The sequence below is a fragment of the Seriola aureovittata genome, chromosome 21 (genome assembly GCF_021018895.1).
Source record: "Seriola aureovittata isolate HTS-2021-v1 ecotype China chromosome 21, ASM2101889v1, whole genome shotgun sequence".
In the NCBI taxonomy this organism is placed as follows: domain Eukaryota; kingdom Metazoa; phylum Chordata; class Actinopteri; order Carangiformes; family Carangidae; genus Seriola; species Seriola aureovittata.
This window is the reverse complement of record NC_079384.1, coordinates 179978-197607: the sequence shown is the minus strand read 5'-3', so window position 1 is coordinate 197607 and position 17630 is coordinate 179978. Positions and strand designations below refer to the sequence as shown.

The following is a 17630-nucleotide window of genomic DNA, read 5'->3' as shown; positions in this document are numbered from 1 at the left end:
GCCGTTCTCCTCAGTTGGTCACTGGGCTTGCTGAGGAGACAGGAGGTTCTGAGTGAAGGACGGCCTGAGACAGACCAGTCAAGTCAGGGGACTCTAGAGCTGGACTACGAAGAGCAGTCTGTTGATGACCGTATCCAGTGCTCTCGGGGTGACCATAGCTACTCAACCAGAGACAATGACATGGACAGTATGGTTGCAGAGCCTGACTCAGACTCACTACTCGTGTCAGATGTACTTTCAGGGTACCCAGACACCCAGTTACCTCCAGGAGACACAGACGCTGATACAGAGACAAAGTCACAACTAACAGACTCAGTACATGACACGGTTTCTCAAGTGCATTCAAGACATGACACTGACACACAAATGTACTCTTCAGCAGACACAGAGAATGTGGTTAGGACACGGGCAGGCAGGGTCAGTAAAAGGGTCAACCGACTCATTGAATCCATGGTTCAAAAACCTTTTCATTTCAGAGACTTGGCAAGTTCAGTTAGCAGAAAGTCTCAGTCACTCCTCACATTGTTTTAAGGGGACAGACAGTTCTTTGATTTCTTTTGTAACTTTTAATTTATATGTTTGTGTTTAAGGGACATTGAGACCAGTGTAATATTTCACAGTGTGTTTGATTGAGGCAGGTAGTTGTATGGTGTAAAAGGCATCATATTGATCTAAGAGGGACCAAGACTTGATCACCCTTAAGTTTTCTCTGAACCTATAACAGTAGGTGTCTTATACAGCTGATTGTAAAGTTAGAGACTTTCAGTGAGACTTTCACATCATGGGTTGGTTGTTCCAGTGTTTTGGTTCATTGGTTTATTCAGAGGATTTTGGTGAAATCTAGGAGGGGAGGATGTAACTGATGTATTAAATAGTTTTTTTTTAATTTCACCATAAATCCATTTTCCGCTTTTGTTCACATTTTATTGTTGATTTTGATTTATATATTTGTTTTTGTATATTTTTATATGGGAGCTTTTATTTTGTTAATTTGCTTTCACTGTGTGACCTTTGACCTATGTGTGATGCCACTTCCTGTCGCTTGGCGCCGTTCTCCTCAGTTGGTCACTGGGCTTGCTGAGGAGAGGTAAGATAACAGAGGTGCTTCTGTAAATAAGATGCTAAAACCGCTAAACACAGAGGCATGAATATTGTTTTGAACAAGGCCCTCATGTTGTCCTTTTTTTAGTGACATGTATGTTAGTGTGTGTATCTATTTATGTGGTTATGTACAGCACTTCAGCGCAGCAAGCGAGTTGCGATTTTATGCTAAGCTAACTTCACGGGGATTGTGTCTCATACATGTAAATGTTATATACACAGGTATGTGAGCTCCCTCTTTTTATTTTTGTGTAATTATATTGTTTATTTTTGTACTATTTGTTTTGATATTTTTATACATAGCGTATGTTCATATTTATAAAATACTTTAAAAATTGTCACTAATGGGTGGGGGGAAATAACTTAAGAAACATGATTTTGTAACTACAGTTGTGTGAAAAAGTGTTTGCCCCCTTCCTGATTTCTTATTTTTTTGCATTATTTGTCACACTTAAATATTTCAGATCAAATAAATTTAAATATTAGACAAAGATAACACAAGTAAACACAAAATGCAGTTTTTAAATAGAGGTTTTTATTCTTAAGGGGAAAAAATAAAAAATAAAAAAATATTCCGAACCTATATGGCCCTGTGTGAAAAAGTGATTGCCCCCTAAACCTAATAACTGGTTGGGCCACCCTTAGAAGCAACAACTGCAATCAAGTGTTTGCGATAACTGTCAATGAGTCTTTTAAAGCGCTGTGGAGGAATTTCGGCCCACTCATCTTCGCAGAATTGTTGTAATTCAGCCACATTGGAGGGTTTTCGAGCATGAACCGCCTTTTTAAGGTCATGCCACAGCATCTCAATCGGATTCAGTTCAGGACTTTGACTAGGCTACTCCAAAGTCTTCATTTGGTTTTTCTTAAGCCATTCAGAGGTGGACTTGCTGGTGTGTTTTGGATCATTGTCCTGCTGCAGAACCCAAGTGCGCTTCAGCTTGAGGTCACGAACAGATGGCCAGACATTCTCCTTCAGGATTTTTTGGTTGACAGCAGAATTCATGGTTCCATTTACCACAGCAAGTCTTCCAGGTCCTGAAGCAGCAAAACAGCCCCAGACCATCACACTACCACCACCATATTTTACTGTTGGTATGATGTTCCTTTTCTGAAATGCCGTGTTACTTTTACGCCAGATGTAATGGGACATACACCTTCCAAAAAGTTCAACTTTTGTCTCGTCAGTCCACAGAGTATTTTCCCAAGTCTTGGGGATCATCAAGATGTTTTCTGGCAAAACTGGGACGAGCCTTTATGTTCTTTTTGCTCAGCAGTGGTTTTCATCTTGGAACTCTGCCATGCAGGCCATTTTTGCCCAGTCTCTTTCTTAGGGTGGAGTCATGAACACTGACCTTAATTGAGGCAAGTGAGGCCTGCATTTCTTTGGATGTTTTTCTGGGGTCTTTTGTGACCTCTTGGATGAGCGCTCTTGGGGTAATTTTGGTCGGCCGGCCACTCCTGGGAAGGTCCACCACTGTTCCATGTTTTCGCCATTTGTGGATAATGGCTCTCACTGTGGTTCGCTGGAGTCCCAAAGCTTTAGAAATGGCTTTGTAACCTTTTCCAGACTGATAGATCTCAATTATTTTGTTTCTCATTTATTCCTGAATTTCTTTGGATCGCAGCATGATGTCTAGCTTTTGACGATCTTTTGGTCTACTTCACTTTGTCAGGCAGGTCCTGTTTAAGTGATTTCTTGATTGAGAACACATGTGGCAGTAATCAGGTCTGGGTGTGGCTAGAGAAATTGAACTCAGCTTTCCAAAGATGTGATAAACCACAGTTAATTTATGTTTCACTTTTTCACACAGGGCCATGTAGGTTTGGATTTTTTTTTCCCCTTAATAATAAAAACCTTCATTTAAAAACTGCATTTTGTGTTAACTTATGTTATCTTTGTCTAATATTAAAATTTGTTTGATGATCTGAAACATTTAAGTGTGACAAACATGCAAAAAAATAAGAAATCAGGAAGGGGGCAAACACTTTTTCACACAACTGTATATGATCACAATGAGAGGTATATGATTTATTAGTGATTTTGATTAATGAGATTTCACACGTCAGTCAGTCACCGGGCTTGCTGAGGAGAGGTGTGTGTGAGAGACTAAGAAGTGCCCCCCCCCCCCCCCCCCTTCTGGCTGGCAAGACAACAGTTGTCCTCATCTCCTTCGTTCACAACACAACGCAGACAGATTTTTAGCCAGTGTCAGGACAGACCGGCTACAAATGCATTACATCAAGTCAGCGCTGTGCAGCACCACATAAAGTCAAACACACCCATTCATTTGTCCTGCTTCTGTGATGACGTGAGCTCATGCGCTCTTCCTCCTGATGACATCATTGGCGCAGGTTCGTCGTGTGGTTTTTAATTAACGGTGCTCCATATGGACGGTGTTTATTTGAACGTGAGAGACCGAAGCTGTTTCCATTGAACTAAATACATGAGCATTGTGTGCGGATGAATATGCATGGTGATTAGGTCATGATCTAGATCCCTATAAATTAGCATGATGTTTGTTCAGGTTTCCTCCTGTGTGAACTCTGGCTCAGACTCAAGCTGTGTCTCAATACTTCAGTCAGTACATAACATGTAGTACTCTGTGTAGTACACAGTATGTTGCTGTACTTGTCAGTGTCTATGGAAATACATGAAGACGCAGCAGGAGGTTCATATTAAGGTGCTGATGAGTTTAGCCTCCATGCCACAGTTTGTATTGAACTCCATATAAACAGGATTCCTCTTCCTGTGGGCCTTTTCAGTCTGATCGTTCACTTTCATAATTGGCCGTCACAGCGCTTTGCCCGATGACATCACGATGTGTTGCAGAAAAAGTTGAACCAGATTATTATTTATTTTTTACACACAACACAGTGTTATGTCAGACTCCCCTCCCCAAGCCTCAGTATGATCTTCCTGTTAAAGGGTTCACCTGGATCAGGACTGTGAGGACAGGCTGCTTGATGAAGAACAGACATCTCACTCTATCATGTTTTTCCCTTCACAGTTTATTCATGCAGCTCTCATCACAACTGGAAGTAGTTCTACATTTACTACAGGAACAACAACAACATATGCACTGTCACCATGTTAACCCCTCTTCATATACACACCTGTGCATGTCTGCACATTATTACTATGTATACAAAGAGTTCCTGTCCTCCATGTTGGCTCCAGTGCATCTGTAAGGACAGAAAATCATCTGACTGCTACATAGAGCTGGGTATCGATCAAAACCTTTAGATATCAGTACTGACACCAATAAGATATCGGTACTGATAGTGATTGTTAACAATACTTTTCTTGATACCAATTTTATCAAATCCATTTGAAGAATGAACAAACGGATGAACTGGTTTCTAATGACGAGGAATTCTTCGATTCTCCTTCGGTCAGTTCATTAAAGTACGGATGTTCGATACCCAGCCTTGCTGCTATAGAAACAGTTCAACCAGCACGAACACCACCACCATGTTGGAGCTGCATCTGTAATCCAGCATAATCATAGCGACATGTTGTCATAACAACATGTGTCATCATAACAGTAACTGGTCATAACAACATGTTGCTACAGCTTGAGAACAACATGGCGGCCGTGGGCTGTATGATGTCTGAACTGTGTGAGAGTACAACGGCCACTGATGCTAACACTGCAGGATACAAACACTGTAAAAAAATACAAAATGATCATGGTATCAAACGAAGTGTTCAAATAATCAAACACACTGTTAAAAATCCCTTAAGAGGTTTGGGGAATGAAGCAAATGAGTAAGGGGGTGGGGGGCTGTTTTAGAGCTTTCTGGGGGAGGACTCAATTCATCTACGTCCTGTAGTTGGCGTGGTTTTGAAGGGATTGCAACTCGCAGGCTAACACTGGATTTATTAGCACCATTTATAGTCAGATGATGTTTTGAAGTTGACAGAAAGTCTGACGGTGGTAGTCTGAGAGTCCAGCTCTGATTCTGAGACTAAAGTTGCTTAATTAATTAATAAGTTAATAATTAAAACTGGATCTGTACATTAAAAAAAAGTTCATCCTGACAGGACGCTTAACCTGCAGTCCAGCTCACTCCAGACTAAATCTGACCTACAGAAACACTCACAGGACTGAACACATTACCACCACAGACTGATGAACAGATAATGGAGTAAGACTGAAAGTGGGTCAGATTGATACTAACAGATATAAGACAGATATGGACCTGGGACAATTCTACTTGAAGAGTTTAAATAAGATGGAGACATGAAACATTAATACTGACCTTACAGTAATGACTACTGTGGTTTCAGGACAATATGGATTTAATTGTAATGTACAATGAGCAGAATTAGTTTATGGAAAGAATGGGAGGACAAGAAGCACTACACGTCTGTACTAAAGGAAACAGAAAGTATGGTCAGGGGCTATGCTCTACTACTACAACTACTACTACTACTACTACTGCTTTTACCAGCAGACAGAACATGATGGAGGGAGGAGCCTCAGGAAGGATGAGATGAGATGTTGTTGAGTACTCATGAGTAAGGTTAGAGTACTTCAGATGAATCATTTTAACATGAAGTCCTATTTGAAGTATAACTTGTAGTGTTAAGAACTAGTTGTAGGGTGCAGTACTTGTTGGGTTGTACTACCATTGTTGAAAAACTGAGTACTATAACCACTGATGTACAGTAGGTGTACGTTTTAGTAGATGTGGGGCCTTGTACTAGCTGTAAGGTCGTTGTAAGGTTTAATACTAGTTGTATTATTGTTGCAGGGTCTAGTACTAGATCTCAGTTGTTGTAGCATTATGTCCTAGTTTAGTTTAGTAGTAGTTGTTCGGTTGTTGTACCATTGCTGTAACATCCAGTACTACCTAAGTTGAAGTACAGTAGGTGCAGGATTTAGTAGTAGTTGTAGGGATTTTTACTATTTGTGTGGCTGTTGTACTAAGTACTAGGTAACCTTCAGGATTTAGTACTAGTTGTGCAGTAATAGGGTTTGTAAGGTTTTAGAGTTAAATATTATCTTTGGGGCTATAATTGGGTTTTGGGTTTAGTACTAGTTGAAGTACTTCAGTTGGAGAATGAAGTACTTATTAAAGTACTACACTTTTGTGAGCATATGGTAGGGTTCTGTATTAGTTGAAATACTACTGTTATAGTGCCTAATACTAGTTCTACAGTTGTAAGATTTGTAAGGTTGCAGTAAGGTTGGTTGTGTCTTGTTGTAAAAGTGACACTCGAAGTGTCAGTGTGATTCTTCTTGTTTTAAGATAAAGATGTGATGTTGGATCGTCCACCTGGAGGAGCCACAATCCTCTGAGCAGAGCGACGAGGTATGTGGTCGTCAATCTGAGCTCCTGGAAGAGGAAGTAGTGATGATTGATTTAATAGTTCATTTGTAATCATCCCATCTTCTTCTTTGTCATATTATTTGCCCGTAGTACTCAGCTGCAGCATTTATAAACTGTATGTACTTTCAACTACAAAGTGTTCACCCAAAACCTCAGTGTCTGTCAGTTTTAGTTGATCAGATAATTGATTAAGATACTGGAGATATAACCTACCTGCCAATGTGAATCCTGACTGGTGGAGGTTTCGGGGGCCGGTCTGGGTTTTCGGACATGAGGGGCCTCTGCTGGTCGGAGTAGGCGGGACCGATTTAGTCATGCTGATGACATCATGGACCGGACCATCATAGTTTCCACGGGGGACACCGCGAGCCTCTGCCATCTAAGTCGACAACAAACATCAGAGAAAAACTGATTAACGACCTGACCAGCTGGTTAACTGCTTAACCAGTTGGTTGCTAATAAGTCATCCAGCTGGTTGGTTACCTTGCTGCAGGCTCTGATCCTCTATCAGGGTTCAGGTGGTTACCTTATTAACTAGTAGCAGCAGTTTACCTTGCTGCGGGCTCTGATCCTCTTGTAGACGGTGTCGGGGAAAGCCTTCCTGGGAATGAAGCGTCCCGAACCTTCAGTTGTGTTGAGTTTTCCGTCCTCCACAACGACTCGACCTCCACTGATCACCACCGACGCCGTGCCTCGAAACTCCATACCCTCCAGGATGTTCACCTCCACCGTCTGCACACACTCACACACAAACGCACACACACACACAAGCAGCATGGTGAGGGGGAGGAGGATCAGTTTATGATGACTATTTTAGATAATCAATGACACTGATTGGTGTGGTGGACATGTAGTTACCAGGTTGTGAGTCTTTGCAGAAACCGTTCGTGTCTCCTTTGGGTTCCAGACGACAATATCAGCATCAGATCCTACAGCGATGCGTCCTGAACAGAGGACAGAGATCAATTTTCTGTGGATTACTTCAGACATCTAAATACTGTTTTAATATTGCTTTAACAACCACTAACATCACTGCTTCAGGCAGTGAATTTCCTGAGGTGGCTGTTTCTGGATGAGTATACCTTCATCTTTAGTTGTACATTTTTACATTGAAGTTATGGTTTCATTGAACATCCAGAATAAAATGGATTGACATCACAGCTCTCATCTGTAAACCTGTCGTCTTCTATAGTTTAGTGACAGTAAAATAAAGGATTCCAGCACCAACAGTGTCCTTATCCTCTCTACAGTGTAACTCATCTCACGGATGTGATACCTTTTCGTGGGTAAATGTTGAAGACTTTAGCAGCATTGGTGCTTGTAACTGCGACAAACTCATTCTCATCCATCTTCCCTGTAGACTGTAGAGAGACAGTAAGACAAAATACCATGAATGTATTCAAGGAGAGACTGTTGGAAAATGTGTAAACGTGTTCCACATTTGTATGATTCATGATGCTGATACTATACAGACACACAAGGCCTCAGAGTTGAGAGATCAGGACCTGAAGAGGGAGGAAGCTTCCTGACACCTGAGACACACTCTGTGTGTGGTCAGCTCAGGGTTAAGGGTCAAACGGTAATCTTACCACTGCTCTGTCCCACACCACCGACATTCTCTCCTCAACCCCATTGGTTCCCTCTGGGATCAAAGTGAAGTCATCTTTACCGACGGCTTTCTGAGCTGTGGAGAAGCTGGCATGAGCGCTGGATGTCACCTGGAGGTCTCCGCTGGAAATAAACACAACAAGCACCTGTCAGGTTCACCTGGTACACCTGGATTGTTGAGGAGGAAGGTTAGGCTATAATACGGCTAACCATGGTAACAAAGGTGAAGTCATACTAACCATGCTAACAGAGACGTCAGATACTGTGGAGTTGAAGGGTCAGGGTTGAGCGGTGGGCTCATGACGAAGGCAGCAGCAGTGGCCCAGTCTTTGGACCAATACTGAGAGCCGTCAGTGGCCAAGCTGGCTGTGATTGGTTCCCCATACACAACCATACCTGAGGACACAAACCAGAAGAAGTTGAAGCCACATCATCTGCCTTAGTATCTCTCTAGGAATCTTCATCTTAATTTAAAGGAATTCATGTACACCCCATGAAACTGGGAGCTGTGTTGTTGGGGGTCCCTGTTGGAGTCTCCCAAGGCAAATTGGTCCCAGGTGAGTCAAAGACCTCAAATGAAACCCCCTCTCATCCTCGCCAGTGAGGGTCTGATGGCCAAGTTTTGTCCCATTTCGGACACAGCATCTAAGAGCATTGGGGTGTGTTGTCCCCCCGGCCAGCAGGCAAAAAAGTGGACATAGGTCTGTTGACCTCTAGGATCATCAACTTCCAAGTGGGGAGGGAACCAGAGTTCATTCAGGGGGTGGAAGGGTACCAAATATATATAGTTGAGCGGAGTTTGCATGTTCTCCCCTTGCCAGTGTGGGTTCTCTCCGGGTACTCTGGCTTCCTCCCACAGTCCGAACACATGCAAAATGGGGACTAGGCTAAATTGACCATAGGTGTGGCTGTGAGTGTGAATGGTTGTCTGTCTCTATGTGTTTGCCCTGCGATGGACTGGCGACCTGTCCAGGGTGTACCCCGCCTCTCGCCCAAAAAGATGCTGGGATAGGCTCCAGCCCCCCCGCGACCCTACTAGAGGATAAGCGGTAGAAAATGGATGGATGGATCAATGAACATCTTTGTGGTCATTTCATTAGATCTGCAGCCATATGTTTTGGACACTGTCAACTGATCACCATTTGGTGGTGAGGCAGATCAGGCGGTGGGAGAGGACAGACCTGGTACACCCAAACAGGTAGAGACAGTGAACTGGGAACACCAGGTTGATGACTTTCACCTCTGGAGGAATTTTTCTTGCATCCCAGGAGAGGCTGAGGATATTGAGTCAGAGTGGTCCATGTCTTGAGGGTACTGCCCAGACTTGTAGACAGAGGTCATTGGTACCTGTCATGGCAGCAATCGAAGAACCCACTGCTGAACATCAGCAGTTAAACTGAAGAAGGAATTTCTGTCAGGCTGGTTGAGAGCTGGAAGAGCTGGGGGAGACTTTTCTCTGTCATTGGTTAAAAGGTTCTGCAGGTGTCACCAGGTGTGGATGACATTCCACCTGAGATGCTGAAAGCTCTGGACTTCTAGAGATAGGGGACAGTTACCCGAGGACTGACAGACCAGGTTGGATGTTCACATTTTTAAAAAGGGAGAAAATTACTAGTTGAAATCTAAATTTAATCTGGACCTAATCTGGATTAAAAGATGTGATGAGGAACAGATGATGATGATAATGATGATGATGTCACCTTTCTTCCTGGATTTGGCGATGACATCAGCAGCAGATTTGCTCATCACCTTGGTAACATACAGTGGGCAGTTGGCCTGTTTGGCAATGGTGACGGCGCGATACACTGCCTCTGTCTCCACCTGAAAAAATGTCATAAGACACAAACCATCAATGATACACACCTCTCACACCTTGTGGATGTTTATACAATTTTTTTTGTACAAGTGTATTACAGGTGTGTTATAGGTGTGTTACAGATGTGTCTCAGGTGTGTCTCACGTGTGCTTACCTCCTCAGGGTGAGATAAACTGTGTCCTTCAGGTCCTGAGATGCCGAGAGAGAGAAGCTTCTTCTCTTCCTGAAGCACAACAGTTTTCACCAGATTACACCAGTTTAAACCAGTTCACACCATTTGAACCCAGTTCACAAGTTTAAACCAGATTACACCAGTTCACACAGGTTCAAACCAGTTCACTAGTTTAAACCAGATTACACCATTTAATCCAGTTTAAACCAGTTTACACTAGTTCTCACTGTAAAAACAGTGTGAAACAGAAATGATCAGTTTCTCTGTTTGACTCAATGAAAAAAGCGAGAGCACCTGTCCCATTGGGCAGGATGTATTACCTCATCGATGATGTCACCGTTTTCAGCATGGACCTGGGCGATGGCTCCAAGATCCCGCAGGACCCCGAACGCCTCGTACAGCTGAAATCACGGAAACAAGAATTCAGTTACAGGAAGAGAAACAACAAACAGTAATAATAAAGAAAGTGTGGTTCACCTGAGAGTCGGAGCTCTGGAATTTATCTTTGTAGGCCATGAAGAAGAGGAAGGAGTTCACACCTGGAACACAAATACTGCAGGTAACACTCAACAGTACTCAGAGTACTGCATGTAATACTCAACAGTACACAGAGCTGTTTTAGTCTCTGACCATCTTGAAGGAGCAGAAACCTTAGACCTGAACCACTGATCAGTAACTACTGCAGACTGTCACATGATCTTGTACCAAAACAAACATGGCCAACAGCAGCAGCTGAGATGTTTGAGCTGAAAAAGAAAAGGAGGGAAAAGCTTTTGAGACCCTGGATGGAGAGGTGTGTAAGACTGTAGAGCCCGGAGGGACTGGGAGTTGGAACAGACCCACCTGACCCAGACTGGAACAGACACAGTCCAACTTGGGTACCATCAGTCATCATATTCCAATTATACTCATCATCGAAGTTAGAGTCCGGATCAGTTGGTCTGTTCCAGTCTCACAGTCTTTGCTCTCATCTTGATAATTTTAAATTCAGTTTGATGAGCGGAGTCAGGAGGTCAGAGGACGTCGCAGGGGTCACAGGAGGTCACAACAGGAAGTTTGATTAGCAGCAGTTTGTTCTCTGAGGAGCAGGGAGCTGGTCTGACCTTTATCTTTGATGAGCGTCTCCAGCTCCTCGTACAGTCCGTCGTGCCAGCGAGTGACGTCCAGGTGAAGAGAGAAGTCACAGCATGCCCTCTGCTCCGCCGTCTCCCTCCACTGATCAAACGCTGACAGTAAACTAGCCCCCGGCTCCACCAGCACGTGGTCCACTGTAAACACAAACATCAGTGTTACTCGTGTTCTTTGACTGGAGCTTGATCGATCAGTATCGATAGGTTATCAGTAATCACTGACTGATGGTGGTGGTTCCTCCAAACAGGGCAGCTCGGGTTCCCTGGTAAAAGTCGTCGGCCGGGTTCAGGCCTTTCTGCGGAGCAAGCAGGTTGGTGTTGGCGTCGATGCCTCCAGGGATGACCAGCTGACCGTATGCATCCACTGTCCTCACGCCGGACGGGACGATCAGGTTCTCACCAATCTGCCTGATCAGGACACATGAAGTGTGATGTTAGAGACAATAACAGGTATGACACACCTGGAGGTCAGGGGGTCAGGTGTCAACAGCTGACATCAGGATCATGTTATTGATATGAAAGTAATTACTTGATGGTCCCGTCCTCTACATAGACATCAGCGTAGAATGACTGGTCGTCGTTGACAATCTTTCCTCCTTTGATGATCAGACGGTCACTCTGCTAACACAAAGGATGCTGGGTAAAATAGGAGGTCAACAAGTTCACATTATACACATAGAACAGCTGATAACAAACTGCAGTGAATGTTCATCAAGACTTGGTGAGGGTTTATAAAGCCCTGGTGCAGGACTGATGAGGGTCTAGAAAGTCCACTGTATCAGGGATGTTTCAGCTCTGTCATTGACGTGTGACCCACTTCTTTTAATGGAACCTTTACAAGGTTCTTGTGGTCCAGTTCAGCTGAGGCTCTCATTTTTAGCCTCAATCAAAAGGTGTAACCAGACAAAGATGAAATGTCCCACATTAACTGAACGCACCATGTATTCAATATTAAAATCAGGTTTTCTGTTTGAAGCTTTAGAACCGAACCGAACCGAGCGATCGGACCGGGCCGGGCCTGAAAGCTGCTGTAAACCCGCTGGGCTCAGTCAGTCTCGGTCTGGTCCTAACGGCCCGGTGATTGACAAGCGGAGCTGCAGCATCATGGCGCACCTGCCCAGTTATACCGGTTATTCCGGCTTGTCTCGGTTCGGCTCGGCCCGGCTTCGACCTACCGCGGGTCTCGCGCTGCTCTTCTTGTTTTGGAAGGACATCCTGATCGATCTGTGATCGGCTGATCAGCTCGCGCGCACACACACATGCACACACAGTCTGCTATTGTTGTTTCCGTCAACTCTGACGTCACATTCCCGACAATACACACACACTGGACTTCCGGTTTGGAGCTTCAAAATAAAATGGACGACCATAACTAACCCCAACCCTGATGCAAGAAGAATTTGGTATTCTGTTCAGAACCCGTTCAGACTGATGAAGACCCTGTTCAGGAGGAGGATAAGTGTGTTCGTGAGATAACACACTCATCTCTGCAATGACCATATAAGGCTGTTCCACTTCCTCTCTTTCTTTGGAAGGAAGATATATATATATATTTATATATATATATATATATATATATATATATATATATATATATATGGGACGTTTCTGTGTTATAATCATCAGCTGATAATAAGTTAAAGTGTAAAATGAATCATGAGCCTTACATTCATTGTAAACTGCAGCTGCAGTTAAATCCTACATGCCCTTTTATTTTGAAAGGAGATCTCCGGATGTGCTTTATGCACTACACAATGAATGGTTGTCATTGCCTTCACCTGGTGCAGAGGAGCCAGACTCTCCCTCTGAGAGTGGCCGGGTGATGGGGGGTGGTGGAGAACGAGTACTGATTGATTTTAACTGATTGCCTGATTATTGATAGATTATTAGTCTGATGGTGTGTTCTAATGTTACACACAGTGGTGGAAGGACTCAGACATTTCACTGCAGTGAAAATATCACTGAGTAGAACCACAGTAGAATAAAGATTCTAATTATTGATGGGTTTAATTAATTTTTAATGATACATCATAATTTGAGGTTAAATGTTTCACAGTAACCAACCATCATCTCACTTAGTGATCAATTCACTGACTGAGATGATTGATGATTACTCAGCTGTGCAATTATTTTCTGTATGTTAAGTGTTTACATTCAGTCTTCACTCTGGTGTTGTTATGTTCTAGTGTGATGTTGTTCAACATTAGAGGAACATGAGATGAAATTTAACCTGGATCTAAACTGAAACAGCTGGATCAACATCTGCACTGAGGTAAGCTTGAGTCATGCACCTGGACTGGCATCAGCTCCAACACACACATTATACTTACAAAGTGCAGCTGACACATAAGACTCATCAGATTCATCAGATTCATCAGATTCATCAGACTCTGACTCATCAGACTCATCAGATTCATCTGATTCATCAGATTCTGACTCATCAGATTCTGACTCATCTGACTCATCTGACTCATCAGACTCTGACTCATCAGATTCATCAGACCCATCAGATTCATCAGACTCTGACTCATCAGACTCATCAGATTCATCTGATTCATCTGATTCTGACTCATCAGACTCATCAGACCCATCAGATTCATCAGACTCTGACTCATCAGACTCATCAGATTCATCTGATTCATCTGATTCTGACTCATCAGATTCTGACTCATCTGACTCTGACTCATCAGACTCATCAGATTCATCAGATTCATCAGACTCTGACTCATCAGACTCATCAGATTCATCAGATTCATCAGATTCTGACTCATCAGACTCATCAGATTCATCTGATTCATCTGATTCTGACTCATCAGACTCATCAGACCCATCAGATTCATCAGACTCTGACTCATCAGACTCATCAGATTCATCTGATTCATCTGATTCTGACTCATCAGATTCTGACTCATCTGACTCTGACTCATCAGACTCATCAGATTCATCAGATTCATCAGACTCTGACTCATCAGACTCATCAGATTCATCAGATTCTGACTCATCAGACTCATCTGATTCATCTGATTCATCTGATTCTGACTCATCAGATTCTGACTCATCTGACTCATCAGACTCTGACTCATCAGATTCATCAGACCCATCAGATTCATCAGACTCTGACTCATCAGACCCATCAGATTCATCTGATTCTGACTCATCAGATTCTGACTCATCTGACTCATCAGACTCTGACTCATCAGACTCATCAGATTCATCAGATTCATCAGACTCTGACTCATCAGACTCATCAGATTCATCTGATTCATCTGATTCTGACTCATCAGACTCTGATGAGTCAGATGAGTCAGAATCTGATGAGTCAGATTCATCAGACCCATCAGACTCTGACTCATCTGACTCATTAGACTCTGGTACCCGCTCCAACACACTTGCAGATGTTCCACACCTGAACTTGTGTATTTAGTAGTATTGTAGTTTTGTAGTTCTGATCCCATGTTGACACTGTGTTATTTGGCTCAGTGGTTAGCTAATTGTTAGCTGCTAACAGTTAGCTGCTGGCACAGTTGGTACAGAGTGTGGACTGATGAGGGAACAATGAAGTGAAATAAACACTTCCTAAACTCTCTTTACATAAAACTTAGAAAAAGATTAGAATAAATAAGTTTTTAAATTTGAACCTCTCTCTTTCCGTAGTTTTCCCGGGCGTGTCCAGAGGGAAACACCACAGTCTGTCCTCCTCTGTCATGGCCGTCAGCTTGGGTCCGAGCAGCCCGGCGCCGCTCTGTCTGCGGACTGAATGATTCAAAGTTGAGCGTTTTGTTCTCGAATGCTCCTTCGACGCTGCAGAACATCCCTCCATACTTCATCCGAGGACGCGGAGAGTCCGAACCGAGCCGGGACAGAAGAGAGGAGCAGTCGTCCTCCTGAGAACACCTCCTCTCAGACATCATGGACTGATCTGATCTGAGACAACGAGGGGAAGAGGAGATGAGGAGTGTGTGTGTGTGTGTGTGTGTGTGTGTGTGTGTGTGTGTGTGTGTGTGTGTGTGTGTGTGTGTTATCTCCTCAGGCGATAAATGAGGAGACAAGAGGGAGGAAGAAAGGAAAAGGAGGTCATGGAAGAGGGAGGAGCTGAGACCTCAAACTGAGAGCAAACAATCAGAGGGAGAAAGACTGACTGTGGTCTGAGAGTCTGGAGAGGTCTCATTAGGTCTCACTTGGACCAGGTCCTACTCCTACCAGGTGACAACTGGACCACAAGGCTCCATCCTGGTCCTCTTTCTCACTGAGAGCCAGACCCCACCTGACTCACCTACACATCCATCCAGTCCTGGTCCAAGCCTAGACCCAGACCCGTCCAATCACTCAGACCACAGACCCTGTGGTTGATGATCCCGTTCAGACCTGTTCTGCATCAGGTTCTCCTGTTTACACATCCTCAGGTTAAAGATCAATCCTCACAGTCTATGAAAGTATTGATTGATTTTAGATGTTATTGGTTTGTTATTGAACGTGAGTGGCCCCAATGTTTCAGCTTCAGTGAACACAAAGCGACGCACAGCAGGAGTCCTGGTAACACACACTGTAACACACACTGTAACACACACACACACACACACACACACACACACACACACACACACACACACACATACACACACACACACACACACAGGTCAGTGCTCATTACTGATATGAAACTCTGAAGTCGCTTCAGTCTTAGCTGGATTTATCTGCCTGACAGATTCACTTCATCTACTGACACACACACATACACACACACACTCAGTGAACCAGAACAAATTCTCTATGTTAACATGAAGATCTCGTTTGTCTCTGACAGTAAGAATAAAATCTTAGAGAAACTCGAAGTGTTTATACTAGTATCAGACTTAGTGTCTGTGATCTGGTTTTAAGTGGTCCTAAATCTGATCTGGTCTTCATCAGGACAGACTCAGTGTCTCTGATGTCAGACAGCTCTAATCTCTGGGTCTTTACTGAACCTTTCACCTCTGGTGCAAACAGGAAGTGAACCTTGATTTAAAACCTGGTTGGACCTGAAACCAGGTCTTCAGTAGCTGCTGATCAGGCCTGCTCAGTGTTCAGGATGAGGTCTAGACCGTTCTTCTTATAGAGCTGCTTCAGTCAGACAGGTGTTCTCTCTGAGATCAGTAACAGCAGCTCTACTGGGTTCAGGTCTGGGTCTGACTGGACCACTCCAGAAGGTGGATTTCCATTGAGGTTTAGGGTCATTGTCTTCTCCTGAGCTTCAGCAGGTGGACAGACACCCTGACATGATCCTGAAGTGACCTGGTCCAAGTCCAGAGGCGGCAGAGACCCAGATCCTGCTCCACCTGTGGGAGGAGGTTTACTCCACACACAGAGCTGATGTTCTTCTACAGTTCAACCAAACAGCTTCAGTCAAGCTTCAGTTCAATGATGCAGCAGCTTCTGTGGTGTCCATGTGTTGGGTCTCATCATTCAAGATATACCAAATGTCTTATAATATATAAAATAAATATTAATATTTTCTTAATTTATGATAGCCAATAAATTGATAAACAACTGAAATCCAACATATTTGGTGTCCAGCTCATGAGGTAGACCTCAGACCCAACACATGGCAGGACTCCATGCTCCATCCATGATGTGTGTGGTGAACTCATGAACAGACTAGATCAGTATGGTGGACTGCACGTTTAACGCAGAATAGACAGGTTTAATATAAAAATGCTGTTTTCTAATCAGTGTAACTGACTCTTAAAACAAGTCAGTGATGTTAAAGGGACAGTTGGGGTTTTCTGACGTGAGGTTGTGTGAGGATGTCATATATACTCAGTACAATACAGTAGATTATGATGTGCGTGGTCTCAGTTAGGAAAGCTGACCGGGGCACTGGCAGAGTGTCAGAGTGATGTGTTGCTGTGGGCAACGCCACATGAAAAAACGTGTTTTAGACACTAAAACACTGAAACAATCCAACATCTGTTTAAACATAGCTTCATGTAGAATATTATCAGCTCTTTATCTTCCTGTGAAAACAGCATTTTCCTTTGGCACTACATTTTTTCAACTGTTAAACTCCTGTGTTCCTGCGCACAAGCACCTACAGAGTGCTACAGGATGACTTGACTTGGATCTTCATACATACTGGACCTGCCTTAATGAAAATAAATACATCATTCCATAACATGACAGTTAATATTATCATTAGATAAAAATTACATGAACCACTTCAGTCAGGTTGTGTTAACAGATGGGTATGAATTTTATGTATGTGTGTGTGTGTGTGTGTGTGTGTTCCACCGTCGCCATCTTAGCAGTGCCTGACTCCGCCCATAACTCCCAGGTAAAGAGGGGCATGTGTGGAGCTGAGACTGTGGTGTATGTTGGTTTGTGACAAGCATATGCTTACCCACCTGTCACTGAAAGAGACCACGCCCCTAAGGTGAGTTATATAAACAGGTGTCATGAAGGAGGAAATTAGCTCTAGAGACCAAAA

The 17630-nt window shown here is 43.5% G+C and overlaps 2 protein-coding genes across 3 annotated transcripts; one reads left to right on the top strand and one right to left on the bottom strand.

Moving 5' to 3' along the window:
* The first annotated feature begins 2607 nt into the window (after positions 1–2607).
* LOC130162799 (dentin sialophosphoprotein-like) lies at positions 2608–14928 on the top strand. The gene is made up of 6 exons (XM_056366635.1): positions 2608–2657; positions 3614–3682; positions 10348–10432; positions 10549–10618; positions 13519–14583; positions 14822–14928. The coding sequence occupies exons 1-6, from the start codon at positions 2608–2610 to the stop codon at positions 14926–14928; spliced, it is 1446 nt and encodes a 481-aa protein (XP_056222610.1).
* dpysl4 (dihydropyrimidinase like 4) lies at positions 4093–12481 on the bottom strand. Of its 2 annotated transcripts, none has more exons than XM_056366706.1 (15): positions 12343–12481; positions 11697–11785; positions 11391–11575; positions 11141–11305; positions 10515–10576; positions 10358–10438; positions 10020–10088; positions 9750–9870; positions 8289–8445; positions 8031–8172; positions 7718–7802; positions 7300–7385; positions 6994–7173; positions 6655–6820; positions 4093–6447 (listed from the first exon to the last, which is right to left on the bottom strand). In XM_056366706.1, the coding sequence occupies exons 1-15, from the start codon at positions 12379–12381 to the stop codon at positions 6356–6358; spliced, it is 1719 nt and encodes a 572-aa protein (XP_056222681.1). In that variant the 5' UTR covers positions 12382–12481; the 3' UTR covers positions 4093–6355. The 2 variants fall into 2 exon arrangements, with proteins under 2 accessions (XP_056222681.1, XP_056222680.1); XM_056366705.1 differs by having other exon boundaries at positions 11697–11788; positions 12343–12473.
* Positions 14929–17630: the final 2702 nt, after the last annotated feature.